Genomic DNA, 27,364 nt, shown 5'->3' on the forward strand with positions numbered 1-27,364 from the left:
CCTTTGGTTGCCCAGCATCCAGTGGCACCTGAAAGCTGGCATTAAATGATTTAACTGTCCTAAGTGCTGAAGCTACCTGCTAAACCAAGCTTGAAGAAACATCCGTGTTTGTGTGTGTGTGTGTGTGTGTGTGTGTGTGTGTGTGTGTGTGTGTGTGTGTGTGTGTGTGTGTGTGTGTGTGTGTGTGTGTGTGTGTGTGTGTGTTTTATTCTACCTGGGTGCTGAGGGCAACATTACATAGGACCGAACTTTGGTTAAATGTTTATAAAAAAAAAAATTGTGAGGAAATTAGAGTGACATTTTAAATACCAAAACAGAGATTTGAATTTTATATATTTTTATTCCATACATGGTTTGTTCTAGTCCTTTAAAAAATGCTGTTGAAATGTCGTATATTGAGGTAATAAGAGTTTGTTTGTGTCAAACTTTTAATTATTAACACGGAGCCAGAAAGAAGTATTGAGAAAGACACATGTTAGATGCTGTTACATTGTCAAGACTTTAAATAAAGAGGAACAAAAAGCTAATTAAGAAAAGGGGGCGGCAGTAGCTTAGTCTGTACCGACTTGGGTTGCAGACCAACAATGGAAGTTGGTCTGGTAGCTGGACAGGTGCAGGGCACTTCCCGAGTACTGCCGAGGTGCCCTTGAGCAAGGCACCGAACCCTCAACAGCTCTAGCACGCTCCCTGCGTAGTATTTGTAGCAGACCCACTCTGACATCTCTCCATTAATGCATGTCCACCGGTCCTGTTTGTGCATGTACAATGCAATAACTAACGCAATAACAGACTGTAAAATATTATTTCCCTCACAGATTAATAAAGTATGTTAAATAAAAAATAATGAAGAGAATTGGGATTTCTCAAGATTTTTTTCTGTCTCTGACCTTTAGACAGCCTGATTTATTCACTGCCCAGGCTTAAACATTCATTTTCAAGTGAAGTACGGTATACAGTATAGGTTGATGTACTGTAAGTGAGTTCATAAGAGTTATTTAATAACAGTAATTAGACTTCAACAGTAAAAACATGGCCAAAAGTCATTACAAAAATCTACTCATAAAAAATGAATATACAATAAAAATAGTTTTTCTTAACATTTTTCAAAATAAAATACATAATTACTCAAACTGATTGTTCTAACACACAATCCTGTATATGCCAAAGCAATAAAATGTCTTCCGATGGTTTGTATACAAGCTCTGTAATGTTTGGAAATACTAACCAGGCTTTCAAATAAAAATGCTTCAATTTAATTTTTACAAAAAGCCCTGTGCAACGATTTCATAAAATACTTTTATGTATTTGTAGGTGCCTAGCTGATTGGAGCCCCTGTTGTGACCAGTTTATAATAGGCCCCACTCATAGCCATTAGTGTATCATGTGTGCCTTGTTCTATTACAACTCCATAAGACATCACTGCTATGATGTCAGCGGTCTGTATCGTAGACAGCCGGTGAGCGATGACGATGCATGTGCGACCTTTTCTCGCCTCATCCAGTGCTGCCTGGACAGTCTGCGGGAAAAACAGAGCCATCATGAACCCAGTCTTTTAGTAACTCCTTTTTGTGCCTCATGTAAACATGTAGAGTTAACATCATAGAAAAATGATTATTTTAAGGAATACATTAATGCCATTGCTGTTTTAAGAAATAGATAACCTTTTCACTCTCTGTGTCCAGAGCAGAGGTAGCTTCATCTAGTAGCAGGATTTTGGGGTTCCTGACGATGGCCCGAGCGATGGCAATACGTTGTTTTTGTCCTCGTGACAGCTGGGAGCCCTGGGCGCCAACCTGAGTCTCATATTTCTTGAAAATGTATTGATGAAAGTGGAGAAAGTTGAGGAGAGCACACAAAGGTTAATGCAATATTATCTGTTACAGACAAATGATGAAACAATCTGTTAAAACATGTGAGGTCTTCCCGCGTCTGGTAAGAACAATAAAAAGTAAAGGAGCTGTATTTTACAGTCTTGCCTAGGTTGTATATTCCCTGTTCCATGTTAAATGTCTGAAATCTGTTATATAGATATGTCCATGTATGATACTGTCTTATATTTTGATGTCTTGTTTCGATTGTTTTTAAATCCCATGTGATCTTTAATTTGCTCATTTAAGTCCATGCTTTCATGTGTATGTTTCTTTGTCCTGTTTGTTCAAAATTTAATAAAAAAAAAAAATATATATAAAAAAAGTAAAGGAGCATACAGTCAATAAAGCTTCAGAAACAACTTACCATTTTGAAAGTAAAAAAAGCTGCTTACATTGACAACCTTTGAAAAGGCAACGCATGCAAAGTAATATCTAAGCATTGTATTTCCACTCACATCTGGCAGTGTCATCACAAAGTCATGAAGGTAGGCTTTCTTAGCGGCCTCCACAACCTCCTCCATGCTGACACTCGTAGTATTATCTCCATACTGAATATTCTCTGCTATGCTGCAGTCGAACAACACTGGCTCCTGAGACACGATGCCAATCTTAGATCTTAGGAAGGGCACGTTCACCGTATGAGACGGGCGATCATCAATCAGCTGAAATGAAGGATTAACATAATTAAGAGTCGCTTTAGAATGGGTAAACCCATTTTTGGGATCAATACAAACAATGTCTGAATTAGTCTACATACCACTCGCCCTTCATCAGGGTCATAAAACCTCTCCAACAGTTGAACACTGGTGCTTTTCCCACAGCCGCTGCTCCCAACAAACGCCAAAGTCTGACCTGGCTTCACAGACACAACCAGGCCCTTCAACACCTGGATATCTGGACGAGTTGGATAGGTAAACTTGCAATTGAGGAACTCTATTTCCCCTCTGAAGGTGTCCTAAAGATGGATAACAAGGCATATAAGTTTAAAAGTAACATCAAGGAAAAGTTACCTCCTACAGTATTATGTAAGATTTGGCTTGTTAACAGAAATCACTTACCCATTTCTCTCCAGCCGTGTGGTTTGTGCTGATTTTAGGGACTCTGTCTATAAGTTTAAAAAACTGAGAGGCAGCCGTTTTGGCTTTGGCGTAATCTGGAGTGAAGGAGGACGCTCTTCCCAGTGCTGTGCCACTGATCACTACTGCAGAAATCACTCTGAGGAAACACCATATGAGCACTGTGTTAACATGAGGACATCCTGTCACAAAACAGAAAACACATCTTATTATCTAAAAAAAGACAGATTTCCATAAAATAACTACTTTTACCAACCTGAAAACTATCATGTATTGTAACCCCTCAGCGCTAACCAGATAACCTCCATATCTAAACGAAGCAGCATATGCCATGAAGATAACACACTGGGCAAAACCAAAACAGAGCCCATAGATGTTGGCTCTCTTTTTGGCAGATTTATACGGAAGCTCGAGTTTCTGCTCGTAAGATTCCACAAATGTGCTTTCTTTGGCCAAGCCTGCAATCGTCCTGATGTTTGCGAGAGCCTCACTGGATACCTGTGGGAGAAAGTTTGCATTGTTTACTTTAAAGGTCCCATATTATGCTTTTTCTGGGTTTTTTTCTTTAGTGTGTTTTCCAAGTGTCCTGTGCATGTTTAGGCACATCTATGTGCAAAAAAAAGTCCACGGAAATGCGGCTTCTCCTACCTCCTCCTGTTAGCTGTAGCATTAGCTGCATGTAACGCTCGGTTCTAGCCCCTCTTGATAAAAATGTGTCAGTCCGACGTCATTGTCAGTGTGAGATCACTGATCTAAGCCCATTGGCTCGTTGTGGCAAGCCCAGCAGCTCATGTTGAAATTTCCGAGAAGCGTGCTGAGCAACTGACCAATAACGACAGAGCGGATCGGCAGACCAATCAGAGCAGACTTGGCCCACGTGGGGTCTAACAGTGGGGGCACAGCAGAGTGCAGCTGACGGACTCAGAGCGGAGAGGGAGCAAGGAGGAGCAGTACATGAAAACAGACACTTTTTCGGACTTTAGCTATTGTGAACGTACAAAAGTAGGTACATAGATTAAATATACAAACCCCAAAAAGGGCATAATATGGGCTGGAATGACATCCACAGGGACAACATGCCATATTTTGAGTTAAAACATGTTTGCTACCCTAGAAGCTAACATCAGACAACAGCAAATGTTAGCATCTTACCATGCTGGCTTACACTAACAGTAACTAGGATTGTCTTTATTTTATGCCTTTCTACTATATTGTGTAAAGTATTGTTAGCATTTAGTCTCCATAGCTAATTATAACATATCCTGTAGAAAGGCTGAATGAGGAGAATAGCTGTTTTCTGATGGTAGCTAATGGAGAATATTGAATATGTTTTTTGAATATGTGTTGGGTGGGGGTTGTTGCTGCTGTATAAACTCAATGATGAAATCGTGAAACAGACTGTGGATTATTCTACGGTTTAATCGGCCGAGGTCAGACAGTCACAACAACAATCATGAACTGACAAAGTTTCTATGTTAACAGACTTGCTTATATTCTGCTAGAAGGTACATCCTACAAATTCTTGGCTACTTTGGTACATCTCTATAAGGCAAGAAAGAAGACATCAGCTTGACTCGTAATTGTCAGACATATACATTTCTTTCTTAGCAAACCTTCGCTTACAACAGACAGTTTGCTCCAATCCAAATATAACTCTGCTGCTTTGAGATGTTTTACATAGATATGGTTACAGCTTCAACCTAAGAGAAGAGTTACTCTTAGATGGCAGACAGATTTAAATGGTTCACTCACAAAGTTACCAAAATGTATGAATTCATGAAAATTCGTACTAACAATATGGCTGACGTCCCTCTGGTGTTTCAAAAAATTAATCATCTTTTTGAGTGTGATGTAAAACAAAAGGCTGCCGTGTGATTATGCATGGTTAAGTGGACAAAATGTCCTGTGGAGCTTACCCGCCCTGCTGCTTCCATGGATTGTTTATCTTCATTTGCAAACCCTGTCAGCATTTTAGCCTGGAACACCCCAGAGAGCCCGATGAGTGGCAGGAAGCACAAAATGACCAAAGTTAACTTCCAGCTGAAGTAAAAAGCGATGATGAAAGACGCTCCGATGTTGGTCAGTGAGTTGACAATCATGCCAATCTGAGATCCAGTTGCCTGCAAAAACAATCATACCGTGCACATCATGCAAAACAATCTTGTAATCATAATTCTAAACATGGCTCTTTTGTGTGTAATAAATAATTTGGGAAAACAGATACAGGCTTGAGTGAACCATTACTCACCCCCTGCACCATAGATGCATCTGTGGCCAGCCGGGTAGTCAGAGCACCAGGGCTGTTTCTGGGGTCATCAAACCAGCCAACCTCCTGTTTTAACATGGCCTGAAAGCCTACTTTTCTTAGACGCCGGGTCAACAGCTCTCCAGACTTTGCAAAAGCATATCCCTAAAGTATAAAAAATCAGAGTCAGCCCTTACTCCAGGGACAGTCCTCAGTTGTTTTATTCTAGTTTAAATCTAGTTGTCATAAATGTTGCAAATTTGGATTCAAACCTGGAAAAACTGGGAAAAGACACTCATCACTGCAACAACGCAAAACAGAATGCATATCCCGTTGATCTGTGCCCTTTGTTCGTCCACGTCGCGAATGGCAAAGGTCTGCAAATACAAAGATTTGAGAAACCATTTGGAAAAACAGAAGATAAATCCAACACACGCAGCGGGAGTATATGTGAAGAACAAAAACCCTCACCCCAAGAATCTGGCTGAACAGCACAGCGTATATTGGGTTGACAGAGCCATTGACAGCCGCTCCCAGTGAGCCCAGCAGCATGTAGGGCCACTCTGGCTGGTTGTACCTGAGGATGCGAGCTACTGGGGCCGGCTCCACCTGTTCATCTGCACTAGCCTCAAACGCCTGTGATCCTGGTGTGAGCATCATGTCTGAAAGGATCTTGAGGCTGCCCGATGATAACGTGCTCTGAGATCTCAGCCGAACAAGGCTCCTACAGGATGAATATCGAGATAATCAACTTTTTTTAATATTAATATATTTGTTTTTTGATAACGTCTCTTAGAGCCTGATTAACAGTACCTGTTACTGGATCTGCAGCTTCCACTCCTCGCTTTCATATCAAAGCCATCAAGAGCTTCACTGATTTCATCTTGCAGAAAAAAAATCAATACAGGTCAGTGAACTATAGTGGTGAATCAGGAGAGTTACTGTCTTCATTATTCAATAACTACCATTGCTTATGAAGGAATATATCTTCCATGACTCAGGTATAAAATATGTGCATGTGTGAGGAAGTGTATTATTGTTTTATTCCTCTTACATTTAGTATCATGTATTGTGTTTTGTCATTTAGTCTAATGCAATTCCTGCAGGTTACATTAGCCTCTCTCTTGTTCCTATATCATCTGGTGCCTGAATGTCTTGCAACTGAAAACAGACATTTAGATGACTGTGACCTTAACAATAATAAGGAAGCATTTGTCTGCGTTCTGAACTCTGGTGTGGAGACTTGGGGGGAAAAGTAACTTTTACAACCCATCCAAATACATGTAATAGGTCAATTTGTTTTTAGATGTTTTAATTGTGAAATACTATATATGACCTTTGACAGACAAAGGAGGGACCGTAAAACACATTTTAAACATACTGTCTACTGATGAGAGCTTTGAAATGTGTTGTGTTCAATACTGGTCTGCTTTTTTTCTGATGCAAACTGAATTTTATAGACCAAAAAGATCAAAATGAATATATTTTGATGACATAAATCTCTCATGGTTATAATCATGTGAAGCCCTCCATAAGTCCTACCTTTGAGTGTGTTGGGTGTGTCTTGGTTCTGCAGGGTGACCAGGGTGAAGTAGACACCTTTCCTCTCCAAAAGCGCACCGTGAGTTCCCTTCTCCACAGCCTGTCCGTGCTCGAATCCAATGATGACGTCTGCATTTCTAATGGTGGAAAGACGGTGGGCTATAGAGATGGAAGTCCTGCCCATTCGCACCTGTAAATATAAAGCAATATGACACACCGCAACTCAATAACGTAGTCTATGAGCAGAGAGTGGCTCACCTTATCCAGAGCCTCCTGGACAACAGCCTCACTCTCATTGTCGAGGGCAGAGGTGGCCATGTCCAGCAGCAGGATCTTTGGGTTGCGTATCAGAGCGCGAGCAATTGCAATCCTCTGTTTCTGTCCTCCACTCATCTGACCTCCACCTTCTCCCACCAGAGTATCAAATTTCTTGTAAAAAAAAAAAAAAAGAAGCAGCATGTTCATTTTCGGCTCGATAATATCACAACAAATTCACTTGTTTGACTGGAATTTGCTGAAGGCCCTATAATTCCTTTTATACCATCTTTGAACATGTAAACGTACCTGTGGTAAATCCATAATGAAACTGTAAGCATTCGCCTGTTTAGTTGCCTTAATGATATCTTCCATTGTGACTTCAGGTCGACCATACCGGATGTTTTCTGCGATAGTTGTAGAAAACAGCACCGGCTCCTGCTCTACTATACCGATGAGGGAGCGGAGCCACTGGATATTTAGAGTGCGTATGTCATGGCCGTCCAGAGTTACCTGAGAAACAGAACTGTATAAATAGCAGTACTCTGAAGGCATTAGGGTTTTTATTTGATGTTGATCAGATTGTTACCATTCCCTTCACTGGGTCGTAAAACCTTTGGATGAGCTGGATTGTGGTACTCTTTCCTGATCCGCTTGGTCCTACAAAAGCGGTGGTTTCCCCCGCTTTGATCTGCATGCTCAGATCATCTAAAATCTGAAAGAAAGCAGTAGTAAAGTTACATTTAGAGAAATGAGAAATTGACCTAAAAACATCTACACTAAGTATTAATCCAGGGTTTGGTTTTACCTTGACTTCAGGCCGTGACGGGTAGAAGAAGGAGACATTATGAAACTCAATGTCACCTCTTACATTCTCCAATTTGTGACCTCCTTCTGAGAAACAATCAATTTCTGGCTCCTGTGAATGTAACAGAACAGAAATGCTTTTTTTTATGAGGATTATTTTCTTCAAATGAGCTGTCACTGCATCACAGTCTGAGTTAGCATCCTGATTTTTACCCGGTCAATCGTGTCAAAGATGGACTTTGCTGCAGCACGTCCAGAAGCAAAGGCCTCCAGGCAGGGTGAGGCCTGGCCCAGGTTCATCGCTGCCATGAGCACTCCAAAGAACACCTGATATAACAGACAACAGTTAACTCAAGTGCACATAGAGAGTCCATATAGTTAAAAGTATCTAATTCCACACCTGAATGAGGGTACCAGGAGAGAGCTCTTTGGTCTCGATGACCAGTTTAGAACCATACCAAAAGGCCAAGGCGAAACAAAGGAAAATGATGCACCAAAGGTATCCTTGAAAAACGCCAATGATTGCACCCTTCTTCACGCCCCAGTCCTGAGCTTCTGCAAGGTTCTTGTCATATCTGTACAAAATTAATGGCTCTTCATCATTTGCACAACAACAAAAAAAAGTCTAACTCCAAAAAAAAAAAAAAAAAAATACCTTTCAGCTTCTTTTTCCTCTCCACCAAAAGCTGCTACAGTTCTGATGGATGACAGGACCTCGTCAGCCACCGCTCCTGCCTTTGCATAGGCGTTGAGCTCTCGTCCCGTCAGCCTGGCCACAGCCTAAAGCCACAACAGAGGCAATGATGCAAAACAATCACTTATTTAAACTTTGTGGCATATGAAGAAAAGCTCAAAAGTACAGAGAAATGTCTACTTAAAGCTACTGAGGGAAATGTTAATTTATGTTGTTCTTGAAGCCCCCCTTTTGGTGGAAAATGTAGAAAAAAAGGCTTTGTCTTCGGCATGGTGTACATTGACTTGTCTGACACCTACCCCCTGGTAGAGGTTATAGGCATGACAAATAACAACTTAGAAATAGTCCTAACCTGATTATAGTCATAACCTGATTAAAAGGACCTCTTAAAGTTCACTAAAGAAGTTTCTCCATGTTTTTTTTCATCAGTGAAATCTTTTTCCACTTGGTTCACATCTGGTCCCTCACCATGGCCATCAGCCCAGCAGCCACACCAATAAGGGGGCTCACAGCTATGACAACCAGAGTCAGCTTCCACCCGCCGATGAATCCAACCATGAAGCCGAAAACAAACGTGGAGAGCCTCTCGATAAAGATGGAAACCTGGTCGGCGATGGCGTTGTTGATCTTATTGATGTCGCTGTAGAGAAACAAAAAAACACTGAAGCACTGATAACACTGATAAGAGTATGCAGATAAAAGAGGCCTCACTCTGATATCCTCGTGTTCAGTTCACCAACAGAGTTACAGTCAAACCAGCCGATCTCCATCCGCATTACTTTTCTGAAGTAAGTCTTTCTTATCCTCTGAATTTGTCTTGCAGCCGCTGACACCCAGAGGGCGATCTACAGCATAAAATCAGAGAATAGAATCATTTATAGTTTGTGAAAATATGCATTACAATATCATAAAGCAAAATGCCTTAAGAGGGTTTAAAATGAAGACGAAATACTCACCTGAAAGTAACTGACAACCAGAACTCCTACCCCAATTCCAACATAGTAGTATGCAAACATGGTCATCTGGGCTTCAATATCCACCCTGCAGAGACGACAAAATGAATCTAACAGCAGCTCTTCTCTGAATCATTAATCCCATTAACTCTAAATGTGAGACTCACCCGCAGTACAAAGTGCTGTTTTCAGGTGTCTCATATACTGACTCATTTCTCCAATAGATTGTGTTGTTGATGCATGTCTTGTTTGGGTCTTTCAGTTCTTGGACCTCAAACTCATAAGCCACAAAAGTGTTTGTCATCATGCCATAAACCAGCAGCATGAGAGGTGAAGCTGCTCCGTGTACGAGGGCACACAAGCCCCCCACCACCATCATCACCACGTCTTTGCAAGTGGCAAAACGAAACTGCAAAAAAAAGGAATTTGTAGATTTTTTAAAAATTATTCATCTAACAAGTTTGGAAGGAGTGTTTAGATGTATCACCTCATTAAGACATCAATAATGCACTGAGAAACTACACAAACTCAAGTGAAAGCATCCATTGAAAAGCCTGGAAAATAGTCCCTGTTTGTGTTTTACAATTATACATGATTAGCATTAGCCTAATGCATTTTTACTGCTGTAGCTGTTTAAGTTTGAGCTTACTTTAAATGTTGTGTATGTGTAGCGTCTATCGGACACAATATATCTAAAAAGTTACAATTTAATGAGCTCAGAAAAACTGTTCCGTTTTCAGCTCTGTTCAAAATGTCTGGAAAATGTTGGATGGGCTTTATCTTTATATGAAAAATTTAAAAATAATTAAGACATGATATTTACCAACTGGAAGTATCCCACACTGGGTGTCTTTTTCTTTTCATCTCTGTAAAAAAAAGTTAATTTAAGTTTAAATATATATTTTTAAAACTGCAAATGTATTGTGGTCTGAATCCATTTTTTGTTTTTGCAATACAAACTTACCCACTCTCAACATCTGCAAAAAGAGGAAGAACTTTATTAAGACTTTGTTTTTTATAATAAAACATTACTGTTATTGTGTCCCTTTTTTTGGCAATGATAAAGATCACTCACCTTTTTTATCTTCTCCTGGTGCCGTTTTAAGTTTGATTGATTTCTTCATGTTTGCGTCTCTGAGAAAGGTGTGTCCTCACCTCGAAAGGTGAAGTCAAAACAAATTCTTATTTAAGATTTGGAGGTTAATCAGTCGGATCCATTCAGTCTAGTCTACTACCATTTCAAAATAACGTCACCTTCACCGAGTTTTCAGAGTCAGATTGTAGATAATCATCTACAAGGTTCAATTTTAATAGATTAGATGTTTATTATTCCTAAAAAAATTTTTTTTTAATTTTTTTATGATCTCTCAAAACAAATGTTCTCTTTTTATAAACATATATTTATCTTATGGATTTGCTCAATGATGATTCACTTTTTTACACATGACAAAGGACACAGGTTTTGACATTATCAGTGATGTTCCAGGTGATAGCCAGTGTAATTGAATATTAACACAGTGTAGCAGCTTAAGTTGAAAATAATGAAATTGTAACATACCTGAACTTCTCTGTTTCCTTTATGAGTCCACCTGCATCACTGAGGCTCATCTGAGTAAATTCCTCTCTTAGCTCTGTTATTTTTCAGTAACCCTTGCCTCACCTCACCATTATCTACGCCCCCATTAGAGTGATAAGACCTGTGTCAGCAGCGTGACCTTTACTAGACTGCCTTTGTGAGGCAAAATGTAATCACTAAACCAAAGTTTATATTACATTAGTAAAACCATTGTCTCTTCAAATCTAACCACTTACACATGTGAAGAATGTGATGACATTGTAATAGTGATTGTAAAGTCGGTTAAACTGCCGCAAGGCCGTCTGTTATGGTCTAATAGTGTCTCTGTTTATACAATCCAATTAATTTGATAAAGATTGAGTCCATTTGAGTCAATTTGTGTCAAAAACACTCAATCCAATTACACATGCGATGCAGACTTTTGAATTATTATTTTAGAAGATAACTAACTTAAGTACTTACTGTTCATATAAAGAAAATAACATAACAGGGGCTTAATTGTAAATCTGGCCCACGCAGCAATGTGTCACATTTCACATATAAGGGTTAATTAATTAAGGAAATAAGTATAAGTATTAAAGTACAAGTTTGGGGTATTGTCCTGATACCTGATATTCTTGTCCTACCGGGCATTAGGCCTGGTTTTGGAGTTTGCTAATTTTTACAACCGGTTATTAATGAAAACATTTCACGTATAAGGGTTAATTAATTTACTGAATGTACAAAAGGAAACACAATCAAAGTAATTAAGTACAGGTTTGGGGTTAATGCCCGCTAGGACAAGAAGCAGAGGGCCTTGGTTCGGAGTTTGCTCCTTTTTACAACCGGTTATTATTGACAACAGGTGATTGATAATAGCACAGGAAGGAGGGAGGAAGCTCACTGTGATCATCCTTAGAGAGCTGCAGGCGAGGAGAAGTCTGCCTTACCGTATCAGTGTCAACAAAAATGGGTCAAGAAAACTGATATTTAAAAATGATATATTTTAACATTTTAAGTTTTTATGTATTTGATCTTTTTAACTACAAAACAAAGTTTCAAATGATTTGTACAGCACTCTAAATATCATAGTTACAGTATTTTCAAAACATAACACAATTCATGTCTGCCAGTACTCTCCTGTCTAAGATGTTACCCCCCCCTAATAAGAGCTATTATTGTTTTCCATGTTTTCTTAGCTTTGTTTTGGACATTTTTAGTCTGAAAATCATGTTTTTAAAGGCAGCTGTCGTGAAGTTGAGCCACTAACTCTGGCTTGTGTAACCCTGTGCAGAATAAGCCTGGCTGCTACAATACAACCTGTTATTATCATTGCAGACTCTGCTTTAGAAATGCCTGGGGATATGTGTCAACAAACGTAAAAAATAAAAAGAATGAAAAAACATACAGCCCCTTGGAGCATGGAGTAATCAGCCCAGTTTCATTTTATATTTGTGTCTGATTGTTAAATGAGTCATGTTAATGACCAGAATCGAAAATCAAATATGTATTCAACGATATTCTTTCATTCCAACACTAAGTGTATCTGGTTAAGCACATTTAAAGAGTTCAAATGAGTAAAATAATATCTGTGTAATATTTTATAATTGTTATCGTGTCCCAGCCTACTATTAGGATTATTTCCTGCAGTCCTCCCTATCTCGCTGTCAAGGGCCTTTTAATAATCTTCAACTCACTAATTCTAGTTTTGACATTTGACATTTTCCTATATAAACTGAGTGCAAGTGAAATTTAGACATGTCTGAACCTTGTTTTCTTTTTCCTGATCCCTTTTCAGTCCATGGACTAATCTTCTCCTCAGCTGTAAATACTTCCAGAAATCCCCTTTATAGGTTATATTAATTCTTCTGTAAAGTCCTAAAATCCTAAATGAGTAATATCTGTATCAGGGATACCCATTGTTTGACAATCTGTAAGCTATAAATCTAGAAAAACATGAAGGCCTATCACATAAAATGCCCTTTCCCCTATAGGCCTACAGAAAATATGAGCTATGTCTATAGCCTGTATTAATATAGCCTTTTGATGCTTCTGATAGATTTTGAATACATGATGATGACAGATTATTTTTCACTGTCAAAGTAGGATATTTATGTGATCAAAACAGTCTTTGTTTATTACTATATGCTAAACTAAACTGCATCAAATGAGTAGTGATCTGCTGTCACGTATATGAGACTGACCTGCTCTTCCATAGGGTTATTTAGAGGCCTATGTGGTGATGTTACACATCTAGCGCATAGGCCTACCACTAGCTTAGCTTAGCATAATATTGGTAGGGTAGGCTACATACTGTTGGTGTTGCCTGTGGTGATCATTTTGTTGGTTTGTTGACAAAACTAAAAAGTGATCTTTTAAAAGCCCATTATCTCAATTTATTGGCATCAATAATGCTAAAAAATAATCAAGTTTACCAGATTCTTTGATTTATACCACATAAGCTTGTTGTTGTTGTTGCTGTTGTTGTTGTTGTTGTTGTTGTTGTCGTCGTCGTCGTCGTCGTCGTCGTTGTTGTTGTTGTTGAAAGGCCAAAAAACCACTGGCTCTCATGAAGTCTGTGAAGCAGTGATGGATTAACGACCTCAGAAATGTTCCGTTTCTAGAGTTTCTTTGCTTTAGCACAGTTTAACATTTCACTTTTTTAAAAAGCCAATAAAATAACTGTATTAAATATAATATGAAAATGTGAGTTGGCTTTAAAATAATAATACTTATTGTAAAATGTTCAAATTTGATTCAAGAAGCAAGCATGCTGCTGATTACTAGAGTGGGGTAAAAAAACTATAAAAAAAAGTATAACATCGGTTACCTGAAGTATGGCGCCATCTGGTGGCCGCTTTGTGTTACTGCCCAATCCAGAGGTTTACCACTCTACTGTTGTAGGGTTATTGAGGTCGACTGAGTAGGAGTACCAAAAGGTGAATACAATGATCACAGTTTATAATACTGTATGTTCACAGAGTGTTTATGAAACTCAACAAGCCAACTTGTGGTGATTCACAAGTTCAGCAGGAGCTTCAATCACTCCCAAAATATTATTTTAAACAGACATATGAATTATTGTAATATGTTGAAAATGAAATGCTAAACTGTACATTAGCATTATCACAAACTGCATTTAAGAAATACAGTAATATTGGGCTATCTTGAAAATGTATACAATCAATGGGCTACTCTTTACTGTTTTCTTGATCACTTTAATGTTTCATCTTTTGCTTTCCTTTTATCTTCGGTGGTCTGAATCATTTTAAATTGTTTTTTTCCCCTTTTGATTGCTATGATTTGTGGCTTTCTTGAACTTTTAATTAGTGTCTTCCTTCAATTTATCTTTTATTTTATTTGTAAATCACTTTGTAACACTGTTTTTAAAAAAAAGTGCTACATAAATATAGTTTATTATCATTATTTTTATTATTATAATTGTTAATGTTTTGTGCTAAAAACAAATAGGTATGATTGCAGTCGGACTATCTGGCATTACCACTGAGTGTCCAGTAGATGGCAATGTTCACACAACATGTGGAGAAGAGGAGGTACCCGGAGGTACCTGGCACCTGAGTTTTCCGGAAGTCTCAGTTAAACATATTCATGAATCAGGTAGAAAAGAGAAAAAAATCAAACTTCCTCAGTATTGTGCAGTTGTACGCCTCGAGGATCACATCTTGTTACGCTGCACGGACGAGTTTGTGCTGTGTCTAAAGAACAATATCCACGTAAGTTTTCTTTTTTTTGTCTCTACACACTGTGAAGTGATGTTAAACTCGTGTAACCGGGTTAACACGTCTGTGCATGCTGAATGTTTGTCTAGCCTGTAAATCGTGAAAACCGCATGTGTGAATACCAAGCTGGTGATGAATAAGCCTACAGAGAGCAAACCGTCTCCATCTTGTAAAGTGTTGAATCACTTCTACCTGTGGAGCTCTGAACAACCTGCTCGGTTTGTGCTGTATTTGTGATATCTTGATATTGTGTGAAGAATTTGCTCAAGATGAAGGTTGTACAAGTCCATACTTGTATTTCATCATCACACAGGTAAGAAACATCTCCACAGGTGGGCGTCCTTCTTACTGACACTTTTCTCAACTCTGTACATAGATAGGCCTACTTCTAAATATGAATGGCTTCATGTTTCATTAAAAAAAGTTTGATAAAAAGTTTTAAGTTAACACATAACTTCCAGTAAACCATAGATTTACAAAGTATTGAATAATGTAAAAACATCCAAAACTTGCGACTGTTGTGCTGATGTAACAAGCACTTTTAAAAGATCAGCCTGGTCTCAGAAAATCTGAAAGCTTCTCTCACTTCTTGAAATTGAGCGGATGTAATGATAAGGATAAAGTTAAAAAGTGTGAAAGTAAGGTAAGATACTTTCTGAGTTCTGAAAGTCAATTTAGTTAATTTCTGGATTAATGATCACAGTAACATCATAATAAGAAAACACAGAATGACACTAAACTGTGTCACACTTCTGAACATATCAAAGCTCATGCTTATGGTTTAGTGTGTTTGTTCTGTCTTTGCCATAGAAACATGTTCCTGCCGATCGTTGGACTGGTTGTTTTCGGGTTCGTCTATCGCTGGTACAAGGAGAGAAAACGAGTGCACAACAAAGCAGACAAATATGTCTACATCACCGGCTGTGACACCGGCTTTGGGAATCTCCTCGCCAAGCACCTGGACCAGTTGGGCTTCTGTGTGATCGCGGGCTGCTACACTGAGAAAGGCGAGGACGAGCTGAAGAAGACCTCCTCCGACCGACTGACGACCGTTCACCTGGACGTCACCGACTCTGAAAGTGTCTCCAAAGCAGCAGCTTTTATCAAGACTCTGGTTGGAGAGAAATGTGAGTTTGTTATTTGAAGAGGTCATTTTGCGTAACCTGTAATGCGGTGGCTGTGGATCAGTGGTACAGTCGGTCGTCTTTCTAACCAGAAGGTTAGAGGCCCTGCTCCTGCAGTCACACGTCGAGGTGTCCATGGTGTAAATGTGAATGAATGAAGATAGATACAGTATAGCCTCTGACATCAGTGTGTAAATGTTGTATGAATGGGTAGGTGTGGCCTGCGGTGTAAAATGAGCTAAACAAGCTCAAGTCCATTCACCAATACTTGTATATTTAAAGTCACCAGCAGTCAAGAGATGTTATATACTTACATATTTTTGGGCTTTTTGTGCCTTTAATGGCGAGATAGGACAGTGGATAGATTCAGAAATCAGGGAGAGAGATTATGTAAGAACAACATGCGGGAAAGGAGCCACAGTTGGGATTCGAACCTGGGCCGCCCGCTTAGAGGAGCAAAGCCTCCATACATGGGGCGTGCGCAATAACCACTGTCCCACCAGCACCCCTATTTGTACATTATTTATGTGTAAAACAGGGTCAGATGCTTCCATTGACATTTGCTTCAGAGAAAAGAGCTACAGGTGAGCTGATTGATACCCCTCTTAAATCTGCCTATTTCACATGAAGCTACAACAAGCAACCACTGAGCTTAGCTTAGCATAAAGGCGGGGTACAACTAGCTTGGATCTGTTAAAGCCCCTTTCCAGGACAGGACTGTTGGCCCCATCTTGCCTTCTCAGAGTCCAAACAGCATCACAGTAACGTTGGACTGTGTGTTCCCACACTGACCGTAAAGCTTGACGGGGTTTAAAATGTGCTCCGATGTTATTGTGCATTAATAGAAACATGCTGGTGGAGCTCATTTTGAACAGTTTCCCTCAAAAGAAGGGACTGAAAGTTTGGTTCTTAAGACATCTAGCCTGCGTCAGCAATTTTTATGCATAACAATAAAGAGGCTGTTAGTAGGTCTTATCAGAATTAGATTTATTGGTCAGGTATGCTTACACACACAAGGAATTTAACTTTGATGAACTGTGCTCTCTTATGTACAGGTACAACATTAAATATCAACAATAAACATCATAAGAAAAGACTAATATTTACATGACTAAATATGAAACAGTTCAGTGGTGAATCATGCAAAAGATGCTGAAGTAACATGATAAGTCAAATGCAGTTATGTGACAGATGGGTCAATTAAGATGTCAATTACAGTATTTACATAAATAAGTGTGTGTAGATTATCATTTAAATTAAATAATATATATATATATACATGTATGTATATTCACAGTGACGGTTGGTTTATAGAGGCATCTGGTTAAGTTTAATTATTTTTCATTACCATATAAAAAAAACTCCTTTAAAGAAGATTGCACAACACCAGTGCTATATTATTTTTAACAGTACAAAGATGGAGTGACGACAGAGCCGAAGATGAATCTGAAGTAATAAAATTCACTAAAAGCATCTCATGAGGCATTCTACTAACATTTTACATGTTGTGTGTTTAAACTGTATTTATGAATGAACTGAAACTTATGTCCCAGTAGATGAACCTGTATGTACTTTAAGTGATGGTGAATTGCTTCACTGGTTGCTGTATGTGATCTCATTCATTTTACAACTGATGCCCGTCAGCAGGATTACAGTTTCAATCAGAGAAGAGTTAGCTGTTTCTTATGTTTGCTAAGCTAAGTCATTCACTGTATTTCCCTCTGTGTCACTCAAAAGGTTTCCCCCCCAAACTCAAGTGTGTTATCAAGCTAATGCCCATACATGTGTTATTGTGTTTCTCCAGACCTGTGGGCTGTAGTGAACAATGCTGGAGTCGGAGTGCCGTCTGGTCCCGATGACTGGCTCACTATAGAGGATCACAAGTCCATGATAGCCGTCAATCTTTTGGGCGTGATCGATGTAACACTGAGCGTCCTGTCTCTGCTCAAGAAGGCCAGAGGCAGAGTGGTGAACGTGGCCAGCGTGTTCGGGAGGATCACCACGTTTGGGGGACCGTACTGTTTGTCCAAGTACGGAGTGGAGGCCTTCAGTGATAGCCTACGGTGAGAGGAGACGTCCATTTTTTTTTTTTTAATCAATGCATTGTGATTCTTATGAGTGTGTTATTGTCTTAATTTGTTGTGTTTCAGTTTAACCATGGGACATTTCGGAGTCAAAGTGTCCTGCATCGAGCCCGGCTTCTTCAAGACCGGTTTGACTGATGTGGCAATCCTGCAGAACAGCCTGACTAAACTGTGGGGCCGATTACCTCCGGAGGTCAAAGACGACTATGGATGTAATTTCATTGACGAATGTGAGTCAGTGCATTAAGTACTCATGCACTTGTTTTCTTCTTAATTGCTTGCAATTGCTCAACACAAATCATCTGAACGTTTAGTCAACCAGAAGACTTTAAATGAATGTCGTTTAATGTGAATTACTATGTTCACTTAGAATAAAATGAACAAATCTTCTGAAGTGCACATAGTTTACATTTGTTTAAAATGTGCTATACACAGAAAATTAATTATATACCAAAAATGGTTTAACAGAGTAGAAAACCCAAAACTTCTAAAAGTATATGAAGACTCTTCAGGGCCAATTTAACAAAGCTTGGAGTGAAATATTGAAGTGATGAGTAGTAAATGAAAATCTGAGCGTGTGCTTTAAAAAGAGAAGGCAGCTGTCCTGGACCTAGACAGTTTGGGGGGTAAAAATCCATTCAAATCAAAAATTAACTCTACAGGTCATGTAAGGACAGTGCAGCGACCTCATGGTTGTTTTTAATCTTCTAGTTAATATCCCAGCAGTAGATTTTTGAGAAGTTGCAGACAAAGTCTTTTTTTTTTTTTTTTGTGCCTCTAATAAGGGCATTCAAGTCGAGTGTATTTCTATAGCTCATTTCAGAAACACTGTAATTCAAGTTAATTCACACAAGACATCAAAAGAGAAAAATTTATATTTAAATAGAGTCACTTAAATAAACCATTGACAATCACAGAGAAGATTAAATAAAATAGAAAGATCCAAAAGAAAAACAAAAACTTTACATTAAGCAGAAAAAAATACATTATTATAAAAAATGTATAAATAACCTCAAATAGTTTTTTTGGTGATTTTATCAACTCTGCACACCTTTCAATATAGTCTTATCTTCCCGACAGATTCAGATTCACCTGCTGGTCTTACCTGATTGACATTGACTTAGGCTCACAGTTTGAACCGTAACTCCACCCAGGGGTGCTGGGTGATGAAGTGAGGTATTTAGAAGAAAGATGTGAGGCGTAATAGGACATATACTGACCATAACGGTGATGATATTTGTTGTTTTTTATACTGTAGCTAGGATGATTCCATCATTTTAGCCAGCGTGTCTTTAGTACACTCTAGATCTGTATATGGTCAAATGTCAGCTCCTTAAATCAGGGAAACTTTAAGTCCATTAACCCCTGGTGCAATAAACCACTGTTTGAGGAACTGTATACAATAATATATATATCCAACAAGGTTTTCATGACAAAAAAATATGTGCGAAAATAGACGCATATTCCAGGACAGAATTTCAGTTTTCTATAAATGTTTTCCTCTTTTTATTGAATTATGTGCGTACCTGTTGAAAAACTGCAAATGTCTTGTTCAGCTCATCTGCTGTGCATCAGTAGCTCAATGTGTCAATGGCATCCCGTTTTTGGTAGCGTACAAAATGGACCAAATTTCCAGAGGGGTCAATAAAGTGTATTGCATCACATCATATATCATATTATCCTATCGCACAGTATCATCTGTATTCTACCCATCCAGGAACGTGCATGCTTAAAAATGAAACCAATGTCTTCTGTTTCAGCTCTTGTGCTGTGTGAAAAGAGGATTAACCAGCTCGCAGACGGGAACCTAATGAAGGTGGTCAACAGTATGGAGCATGCCATCTCTGCCGTTTATCCTCGGGCTCGCTACACCGTTGGATGGGACGCCAAGTTTATCTGGCTACCTCTCTCCTACATGCCGAGCTGCATCTGTGACAGAATGCTTCGAATAAATAGTCCCAAACCAGCATTGTCTGTACTGTAGCGTTCTTGACAGTTTAGGTGTAACATGACGAGAACAACCTGTGTGCATTCACACTTAAAGGTTGAATACACTGACGGCTTCATATGACTGTTACATCATTGAATAAATCTAGTTTTCTGAATTTACAAAGGTGTTTGTTGTCTTTGTTATGTTCCAGCAGACACAATCAAGCCTGCCATATTAATGTTTAGGTCTTAACGAAAGTGCAAGGTCATCACAGAGATAACGACTGTGTTTCTCGAGTCACATGACATCTTTCAAAACTCTTGTTCTGGGTGAACTTTGGCTTTTCTGTTTCTGTTCAAATCTTCTCTTTATATTGTTAATTTCCTCAAATATCAAACACAGAGGGCAGGATCTTCTTTGTGTGTAAATGATGTATCCTTTATAGTTGCACTGTTTTTTTTAGATTTATTTTTTTTTAGAGCCGTAGCTCATTTTTAGAGTTGCTTTAAGGTGAAGTTATAAAAACCAGAGGTCATGTAATCTTGTTTTGTGTATTACACAATTCCCATGCTGATGAAACATTCAGCCCCGCTGTAGTTCACAACATGGACCTTGACTCCTTAAGAAGACACACTGACTTCTCCCAACACAACAGAAGCTCCCAGTGTTGTCAAAGGGAGGACTGTGGCTGCATTAAATTACTTCATTACACTCCCTGATGAGGAAGACATTACAAACTTTCATCTGAACACCTGTAGCCATGGTAGGTCTGCCTTTATTTTTATGCATTTTATAGATCTTACATTCCTTTTAAATGACTTTGATGCTAGCTTGCCCACATGGCTAGTGTGTGGATATTAGCAAATCACTTCAAAAATTAGCTAACTTATTATTTTGTTATTCAAATAGCAGAATGAGTTGTGTTGCTACTTTGTGGTTTTGTGGGACATATTAAAGGACCATTTCAGTAAAATAGGGTTTCGGTGCACAAAGCAACATGTTTTGAAATGGTATGAGCGCCATTTTCAAAATTCAGTAAAACATCTAATGTATCTGTGCAAAGGTTCAGCAGCTATCTAGATCATTCACAAAATGTCATTTTAAGTAGTTTAATAATAGTTTAATATTCAACACGTAGTTTAAACACTGCTCTTCTGTTTTGTATGTTAAATTATAAACTGAAAAGTAACTGGTTGATTTAATGTATCATAAAACGGAGGTCTCGCGTTTGGCTTTGTCATTACCACATTACTCCACTAGAGGGCGCCAAAGCTTGAAAATAGCTGCAAACTGCTTTTGTGGCAATTTAGGTCGATTTAGTCCTCAATCTGAGGGGGACGCGACATGATTACTTTAGAGAATCAAACCAATGCTGACGAATTTGTACGTGTTCATTAAAACATAATTGACAACAGAAGCAGTCAGACACATGTAGTTAAGTATGAGGAAGTGTAAAAAATGTTTTAAGTGAAGTAAAGTACATTCCAACATTGTTACATTGCTATTTAAAATCTAAACATACCTTGCTTCTGTGTGAGGGATAATGGATTTACACTAAAACAAATCCATCTTGTGTTTTCTCTCAGGTGTCATCTGAGAATCTGACAACATATTTATTAGAGGTAAGTGGATTTCTCTTCTATTGCAAAAATATTTCCTTTATTTTTCTACATTGTTTAACCTGTCATTAATAATATGAGTAGAACATTTCGAAGAAGAAAAAGTTCAAAGCTGGTGATTGTGTGTTTCAGGTAATCCTCTCACACCTGACCTTGTTCTGTGCTTTACTTCTGGCTACTCTTGCTTCCATCCGCTGGTTCATCAGAGACTCCTATAGGGTGGACGGCCTTTGGCGGAAGCATGTGTTGATCACAGGCTGCGATAGTGGCTTCGGGAACCTGCTGGCCAGACAGCTGGATGGAAAAGGTGTCAATGTCATCGCTGCGTGTCTCACAGATAAAGGTGCAACAGATCTGGCTGCTGCAGCCTCCCCCAGGCTTCAGACCCTCCTGCTGGATGTTACGGACAGTGGGAGCATCGGGAGGGCGGTGGAGTTTGTGAGCAGAGAGGTCGGAGATCGAGGTGAGGCAGGATGGATGGTGGGGGGGCACATATGCTCACACAGATAGGGGGTGCCAGTCAGAGCGAGGCACTGGAGGAGATAAATAGCAAAACAAGCTGGAGCATCCCAGCATCAACTCATCGTCCTCCTACTAAAAATCCTGACCTCATTTCTAACAGCCAGACGCACAGTAAAGCTTCTTCATTTATCAACACATAAAAAGTTGATCCTTACAGGGTTTAATCTTTTAAGATTTCTTATTGGATTTAGTGACCATGCTTGGTCCACTTGGGTTTGGTTAAGCGGAGGACATAAATATCACGAATGTACTTAACCTCCATAGTTATGTTGGATATTTGGACATTGCAAGTTTTTATATTTTACAATTTAAAGAGGACATATGCTCCCCCTCCTCCACCTTTTCAAACAGTCCCCTGTGGTCTAAATGAAACATCTGTGCTGTGCTTTGGTCCAAATATAACATGAATCAAGCACCAGAGGAGGTTTGTGACCCTGTATAAACCAGCTCTCTCAGAACGCTACGTTTTGGTGTGTGTGTCTCTTTAAATGTAATGACCCCCCCCCCCCCCCCCCCCCGAGTTTTCCCAGTAGACATCACTCCTCTGTTGCAAGAATAAAACTGGCTGACCTGCGCAAAAGTTTTGTTCTAGGCTGGGGGTGGAGTCCATAGGTGGAGATACCAGGGGAGGGGAGGGGATTTTTTTTACCAGAATCCCACTGTGACATCACAAGGAGAGCACATTTGAAACAGAGCATTTTTCTCTGTGTTGTAAGACTTGTGCAGACCACAAACAAAAGACTGGATGGGTTTATTTCACATTTTGTGGGTCAGTAGACACTCAGGTTACCCACATATATGTTCACAAACACTGTGGAAGTGGATTTTTCATAAAATCGCCCTTTAAGTATAGCAGGGTTTGTGCTGGTGTCAATACAGATATAAAAAAGAAAAGTGAAAACATGTTAAGAGTAAGATGAGGTCGGTAAGGTTAGAATGAAAGAAGAGCGTTTTATGGAAACTAGAGATGAAACTTTAGATAATTGTTTTTATTGATTAGTCATTGAGTCATTTTAATGAGGAAAAGGCAGACATCCTCTGGTTCAAGCTTGATATGCTTTACTTTGTCAGACAGGAGGAAGTAAGACACTGTCATGTTTTTTGGATGGTTGGTGGAATATAATAGATTCTAGCTTGGAAATTCCAAAAAGAAATTATTCATTTCCCATTGAATTGTATCTGGGGTTCGTACCCAGAGGAAAGTCCAGAAAAACCAGTTAGCAAGAAAACTTTTTTGACATTCTTGAATCAAACACTGAAGAAGTCAGCGAGGACAAAAAAAAAACAACCAAGTAAGTAAAAAAAATCCTTAGGAAATCGAAAGCAGCCACCAAACACACTGAAACCAAGGCTGGAGAGCTTGAACACACTAGTATGACAATGTGCAAGGTAGAGGGGAGGCGAGGTGACAGGACTGGATATACAGGTCTGACAAATGAAGATGAGACACAGGTGTGCATAAATCAGAGCCGAAACTGAACTATGACAAGTAGTAAAACAAGATTGAGAAAGCACTATGATCATGAAGTTTTACAAGTGAACATGAAATAAACAGACTAAACAGAATATCACATGCATATCTAATCATTGTAATGCCTTAAAGCTACAGTATGTAACAATATTTGATACAGATTTTGGTTTAAAAAACACATTCTGATCATTGCATGTCACTAACGTTGTTAAAGGTGCACTATGTAGATTTGGTAGTAAAATTTGAAGTGAAACAATTCTATTCTATATTTTCTGAACTGAATACACAAACTTTATTCAAAGGAAAAAAAGGGTCACACTTTTTGGAGCTAAAGAGCTACCAGGAGAGTTACGGTTTCACTGTTGCAGGCACTCCTCCATAACTTCTTGTGTAGCATTTTATCTTCAAACAGTTCCAGAGACCAGATTTTCCTCTGAGGACAGTTTGAGTATAGAGTTATGAACATAAACCACTGAATCTGTACACTTCTCCAACTTTCACATTTCTCTACCCAAACTCCATAGTGCCCCTTTAAGTTGATACTGTATGTGTCCTATGAGTAATTGTGTGTCTGTGAGCGCCCTGCTTTGTTTTAAGATTAAAAAACAAACAAACATCAGGTTGTACTTTAACCAACAATCAGTGTTGGCTTGCATGTAATTAGCCAATCAAAGCTTCCCTGAGTAGTCTGTCTGTGTTGCAGACGCAGATGCAGAGACAACTGTTGACCGCATTTCATAGGAGTGTTTAGAGTACGAACTGCCACTTTCATTGAGAAAATAAAGGTCAGTTTTGGCAAAAGTGAAAACAACATTTGATTGCAGAACTAATCAAATACAAAAAAAATCAAATCAAAAGTCACATACAAAAACTAATCCACAGAAGAGCTACGGCTCATGTTGTTTTGTTGATGAATTATAAGTAATAGAGCAGTGCAGTGTGATCAGTGAGCCGGACTACAAAGTGTGAACATCTGAAGTGTGCAGAAGTAATCTTGATACGACTAAAAAGTGTTTTTCCAGTTTATAGCCAGTCAAATGATGTAGTCTAAATGATCTAACTCGTTTTTATGAGGGGGATTAAGAGCAATTGCTGAGAAATGACTGGGATTAAAAGTTGACATCAGTATCCTCCTCCTCTGTCTCTGCAGGTCTGTGGGGTTTGGTAAATAATGCAGGCAGGTCCATACCCATCGGCCCCACAGAGTGGATGCAGATCGAGGATTTCACAAAGGTCTTGGATGTGAATCTGTTAGGAGTCATCGATGTGACCCTCCAGTTCCTGCCCCTGCTGAAAAAGGCTCAGGGCCGGGTGGTGAACATGGCCAGCATCCTGGGCAGACTGTCTCTCATTGGTGGAGGATACTGTCTGTCCAAATGGGGAGTGGAGGCCTTCTCTGACTCCCTCAGGTACATAAAGGATTTATCACACGGCCTTTAAAGATTAGGACATACTTTAAAGAGGTTAGTGAAACAAATAACACAACAAATACAGTTTCTATGGAGAAGGAAAGTTTTCATGTGAAGAGCAGTTTGGCTTCATGACAGAAATCATACATTTATGCCTACATCATTTCTGACTACAAATCCTCAGAACAGCTTTTGTAAATCTCTTTTCTGCCGCTTACCTGTTATAGTTATTTGCATGAAATCAGATATGTTCAGAGGGGATTTGGTTGCTCAATGTAAGAATTGATTGTGACTCAGACAAATTTGAAAATCTTTTGCCAAAATGATGGGAACAACTGGTTTAATCTTTTCCTGTGTGTTTGAAAGGCTGATATGTGGAGTTATCTGCAAACTTTTTAAATACTGCCGTGACCTCAAACTGCTTTAAAAAAGATTTCCTTACAGATAGTTTAAAGAAAAAAACTATATATATGTATACGACAACAATCCTATTTGCTTACCCATCCCGGCATATTACTTTTACTCACAATGGCTTTGCCAAGCTTTGAATTTTCTGTTAAGAAATGTTTATTTGTCTCACCACTATTACCACCTCATGTTATGAGAATGTTTAGACAACTGTGTCTTATACCTGTTTTATTGTATCTCTTTACTTTCTGAAAAACGTTTGTAACTTTGACTAGCTGCAAAACATGTTTCAGTTTTGCTCTGAAGAAAAATAAAAAAATAAAAAATAAAAAAAATAAAAAAATATGGCAGCTTTTTTAGTTTGCTAAACCAAACACAATGGTCTTTTTTTTTTTCTTCCCAGGAGGGACATGAAACAGTTTGGGGTCAAAGTGAGCATCATCGAGCCTGGTTTCTTTAAGACAGGTATTACACAGCTGGATCTTATTGAAGCTGACCTGAGGAGGCTGTGGGCCCGCCTCTCTCAGGACGTGAAAGACTCCTACGGGGCGACGTACTTTGATGACTGTGAGTGGAAACATCACATCCAGAAACAAATCAACCAAAGGAAATATTCTAAATGCCTCCGTCCTCCTTTTTGTTTGTCATCACTCAGATTTGAAATCCCAGGACTTCTCCATGGGCATCCTGTGCAGTCCAGACCTCTCTAAGGTGACCCGGTGTATGCAGCATGCGCTGACCGCTCGATTCCCACGCATACGTTACAGCGCAGGCTGGGATGCCAAGTTTGTGTGGATTCCTCTGTCCTACCTGCCTTCATTTGTGTCCGACTTTGTTGTAAATGCGCTTCTCCCTTTACCTAAGGATGAAAGAAAAGTCAAGTAGGCACTGTAGGAGTCTGTATGATGTGATTCATGACAATAAAAAGAGTTTCAGACTGCGTTATAAAACAGGACATTTATTCATTCATCTTCAGCAGCAGCAATTTAAAACCATACGGGCAAGTTGTGGATGATCACCGATACAGTTTTCATTTGTCCTTATTATACAAAATAAATCATTCTGTGATAAATTTATAAAACATCTGTCTACCTCTGTATCCTTGGGTCTCGTGGTGCTAATCAACATAAACAAAAAATTCATTTCCATGTGACAAACATGGGCACATTCAAGTATTGCTCCAAACCATTTTGGCCAATATCCAATATCATTGCTCAAATGATCACGTTGATTCAAAAGTCACAAAGAGTGAGGAATATAGGGTAGAAATGATGAGTATATTTTAGCCGATACGTCTGTTTGTACTGGAGCAGATATCAAAAAATGAATGGCAAAGGTTTTCAATCCAATAGTGTTTGTGTTGCCTTAAGTTTCCAGCCCTGAAATGAGGTATATAAACATCAAAGATGGAGTAAATACATCTTCAGTTTTGTTTCAGTGGCAATAAAAATATAACTAAATAACCTTTGATCATATCAGAACTGTACATTGAGAATGCGGCTCTTTTTTATGTCGGTTATTGTGTGTAGGCTCAATTTCAACGATATTTTCTGAGAAAATCTTACTGTTCAAATTTACAAATATACAACTTATTAACATTTCTACCAGCAGCATCAGTGCAAAGATATACATATCGTACATCAGAATAAAGAAAACATTAACACACGAATTGGCATAAGAAATATCAGAAGGCATTTTTTTCTTCATTCTATAGAAATGTGTTTCTCTCTTCTACAACAATTTGAGTTTGTATACAGGCTGCATAAAAAAATAAATTCTGTGCAAAGCATGTTTTTTTCTTTCTTTCTTCCATTTCCCATCTCTTGAGAGGCGGGTTATACATCGCTGTCCTCTTTGACGAGGTTGGCTGTGTCTTTGAAACTGTCCTCGGTTGGTGAATAGGTGCCAGGACGATTTTTCTTCGGGGGCTTTGTTGGGGGCACAAACGGAGATGGCTCAGGGGCGGAGGGGTCCCCGCTGTCTACAGGCTTTTCATCCTTCATCTGCAAAACAATATATATGTGAACCTTCTGTTTTGTGTCTTCATATTTGTCTTTTT

At 39.0% G+C, this 27,364-nt stretch overlaps 4 protein-coding genes and 1 long non-coding RNA gene across 7 annotated transcripts in view; 2 read left to right on the forward strand and 3 right to left on the reverse strand.

The window, feature by feature from the left end:
- Nucleotides 1-1,237: 1,237 nt before the first annotated feature.
- abcb11a (ATP-binding cassette, sub-family B (MDR/TAP), member 11a) lies at nucleotides 1,238-10,412 on the reverse strand. The gene is made up of 25 exons (XM_061054397.1): nucleotides 10,408-10,412; nucleotides 10,267-10,309; nucleotides 9,611-9,852; nucleotides 9,447-9,531; nucleotides 9,202-9,335; nucleotides 8,959-9,130; nucleotides 8,452-8,576; nucleotides 8,197-8,371; nucleotides 8,010-8,123; nucleotides 7,798-7,908; nucleotides 7,579-7,704; nucleotides 7,299-7,502; nucleotides 6,993-7,163; nucleotides 6,735-6,924; nucleotides 6,006-6,075; nucleotides 5,664-5,916; nucleotides 5,465-5,569; nucleotides 5,196-5,357; nucleotides 4,864-5,067; nucleotides 3,204-3,445; nucleotides 2,930-3,086; nucleotides 2,629-2,826; nucleotides 2,327-2,533; nucleotides 1,662-1,808; nucleotides 1,238-1,516 (listed from the first exon to the last, which is right to left on the reverse strand). Exons 3-25 carry the CDS (start codon nucleotides 9,820-9,822, stop codon nucleotides 1,316-1,318), a joined length of 3,765 nt encoding a protein of 1,254 aa, XP_060910380.1. The 5' UTR covers nucleotides 9,823-9,852; nucleotides 10,267-10,309; nucleotides 10,408-10,412; the 3' UTR covers nucleotides 1,238-1,315.
- Nucleotides 10,407-11,113, reverse strand: LOC132987374 (uncharacterized). The gene is made up of 3 exons (XR_009675612.1): nucleotides 11,002-11,113; nucleotides 10,519-10,598; nucleotides 10,407-10,420 (listed from the first exon to the last, which is right to left on the reverse strand). It is a non-coding gene; the product is annotated as an uncharacterized LOC132987374 (long non-coding RNA).
- A 3,449-nt stretch (nucleotides 11,114-14,562) lies between these two features.
- Nucleotides 14,563-20,059, forward strand: dhrs9 (dehydrogenase/reductase (SDR family) member 9). 3 transcript variants are annotated; one of them, XM_061054401.1, is made up of 5 exons: nucleotides 14,563-14,732; nucleotides 15,524-15,865; nucleotides 17,667-17,925; nucleotides 18,013-18,176; nucleotides 19,707-20,059. In XM_061054401.1, the coding sequence occupies exons 2-5, from the start codon at nucleotides 15,553-15,555 to the stop codon at nucleotides 19,928-19,930; spliced, it is 960 nt and encodes a 319-aa protein (XP_060910384.1). In that variant the 5' UTR covers nucleotides 14,563-14,732; nucleotides 15,524-15,552; the 3' UTR covers nucleotides 19,931-20,059. The 3 variants fall into 3 exon arrangements, with proteins under 3 accessions (XP_060910384.1, XP_060910383.1, XP_060910382.1); XM_061054400.1 differs by having other exon boundaries at nucleotides 14,564-14,732; nucleotides 15,549-15,865; XM_061054399.1 differs by lacking the exon at nucleotides 14,563-14,732 and adding an exon at nucleotides 14,776-15,051 and having other exon boundaries at nucleotides 15,549-15,865.
- A 417-nt stretch (nucleotides 20,060-20,476) lies between these two features.
- On the forward strand, nucleotides 20,477-27,094 carry rdh1 (retinol dehydrogenase 1). The gene is made up of 6 exons (XM_061054403.1): nucleotides 20,477-20,639; nucleotides 21,463-21,498; nucleotides 21,628-21,958; nucleotides 24,639-24,897; nucleotides 25,709-25,872; nucleotides 25,961-27,094. The coding sequence occupies exons 1-6, from the start codon at nucleotides 20,637-20,639 to the stop codon at nucleotides 26,188-26,190; spliced, it is 1,023 nt and encodes a 340-aa protein (XP_060910386.1). The 5' UTR covers nucleotides 20,477-20,636; the 3' UTR covers nucleotides 26,191-27,094.
- Nucleotides 26,985-27,364, reverse strand: part of lrp2a (low density lipoprotein receptor-related protein 2a) — a 46,063-nt gene continuing 45,683 nt past the window's right edge. Inside the window, exon 81 of the mRNA XM_061054402.1 lies at nucleotides 26,985-27,308. Within this exon, the coding sequence (XP_060910385.1) occupies nucleotides 27,141-27,308 (168 nt within the window). The 3' untranslated portion in view covers nucleotides 26,985-27,140. The remainder of the gene's footprint in view (nucleotides 27,309-27,364) is intronic.

Source organism: Labrus mixtus, chromosome 13 (assembly GCF_963584025.1).
Source record: "Labrus mixtus chromosome 13, fLabMix1.1, whole genome shotgun sequence".
Lineage (NCBI taxonomy): Eukaryota > Metazoa > Chordata > Actinopteri > Labriformes > Labridae > Labrus > Labrus mixtus.

Excerpts from the sequence above, each read along its gene's own strand:
- abcb11a (XM_061054397.1), bottom strand. The coding sequence starts at position 9,822 with ATGATGGTGGTGGGGGGCTTGTGTGCCCTCGTACACGGAGCAGCTTCA. Across the intron at positions 9,131-9,201 it reads CTGAACACGAGGATATCAGA|CGACATCAATAAGATCAACA; the intron begins GTGAGGCCTCTT and ends GTTTCTCTACAG. Across the intron at positions 5,358-5,464 it reads TCTTTTCCCAGTTTTTCCAG|GGATATGCTTTTGCAAAGTC; the intron begins GTTTGAATCCAA and ends TTTATACTTTAG.
- dhrs9 (XM_061054399.1), top strand. The coding sequence starts at position 15,008 with ATGAAGGTTGTACAAGTCCATACTTGTATTTCATCATCACACAG. Across the intron at positions 15,866-17,666 it reads GACTCTGGTTGGAGAGAAAT|ACCTGTGGGCTGTAGTGAAC; the intron begins GTGAGTTTGTTA and ends GTGTTTCTCCAG. Across the intron at positions 18,177-19,706 it reads ATGTAATTTCATTGACGAAT|CTCTTGTGCTGTGTGAAAAG; the intron begins GTGAGTCAGTGC and ends CTTCTGTTTCAG.
- rdh1 (XM_061054403.1), top strand. Across the intron at positions 24,898-25,708 it reads GCCTTCTCTGACTCCCTCAG|GAGGGACATGAAACAGTTTG; the intron begins GTACATAAAGGA and ends TTTTCTTCCCAG. Across the intron at positions 25,873-25,960 it reads GGCGACGTACTTTGATGACT|ATTTGAAATCCCAGGACTTC; the intron begins GTGAGTGGAAAC and ends GTCATCACTCAG.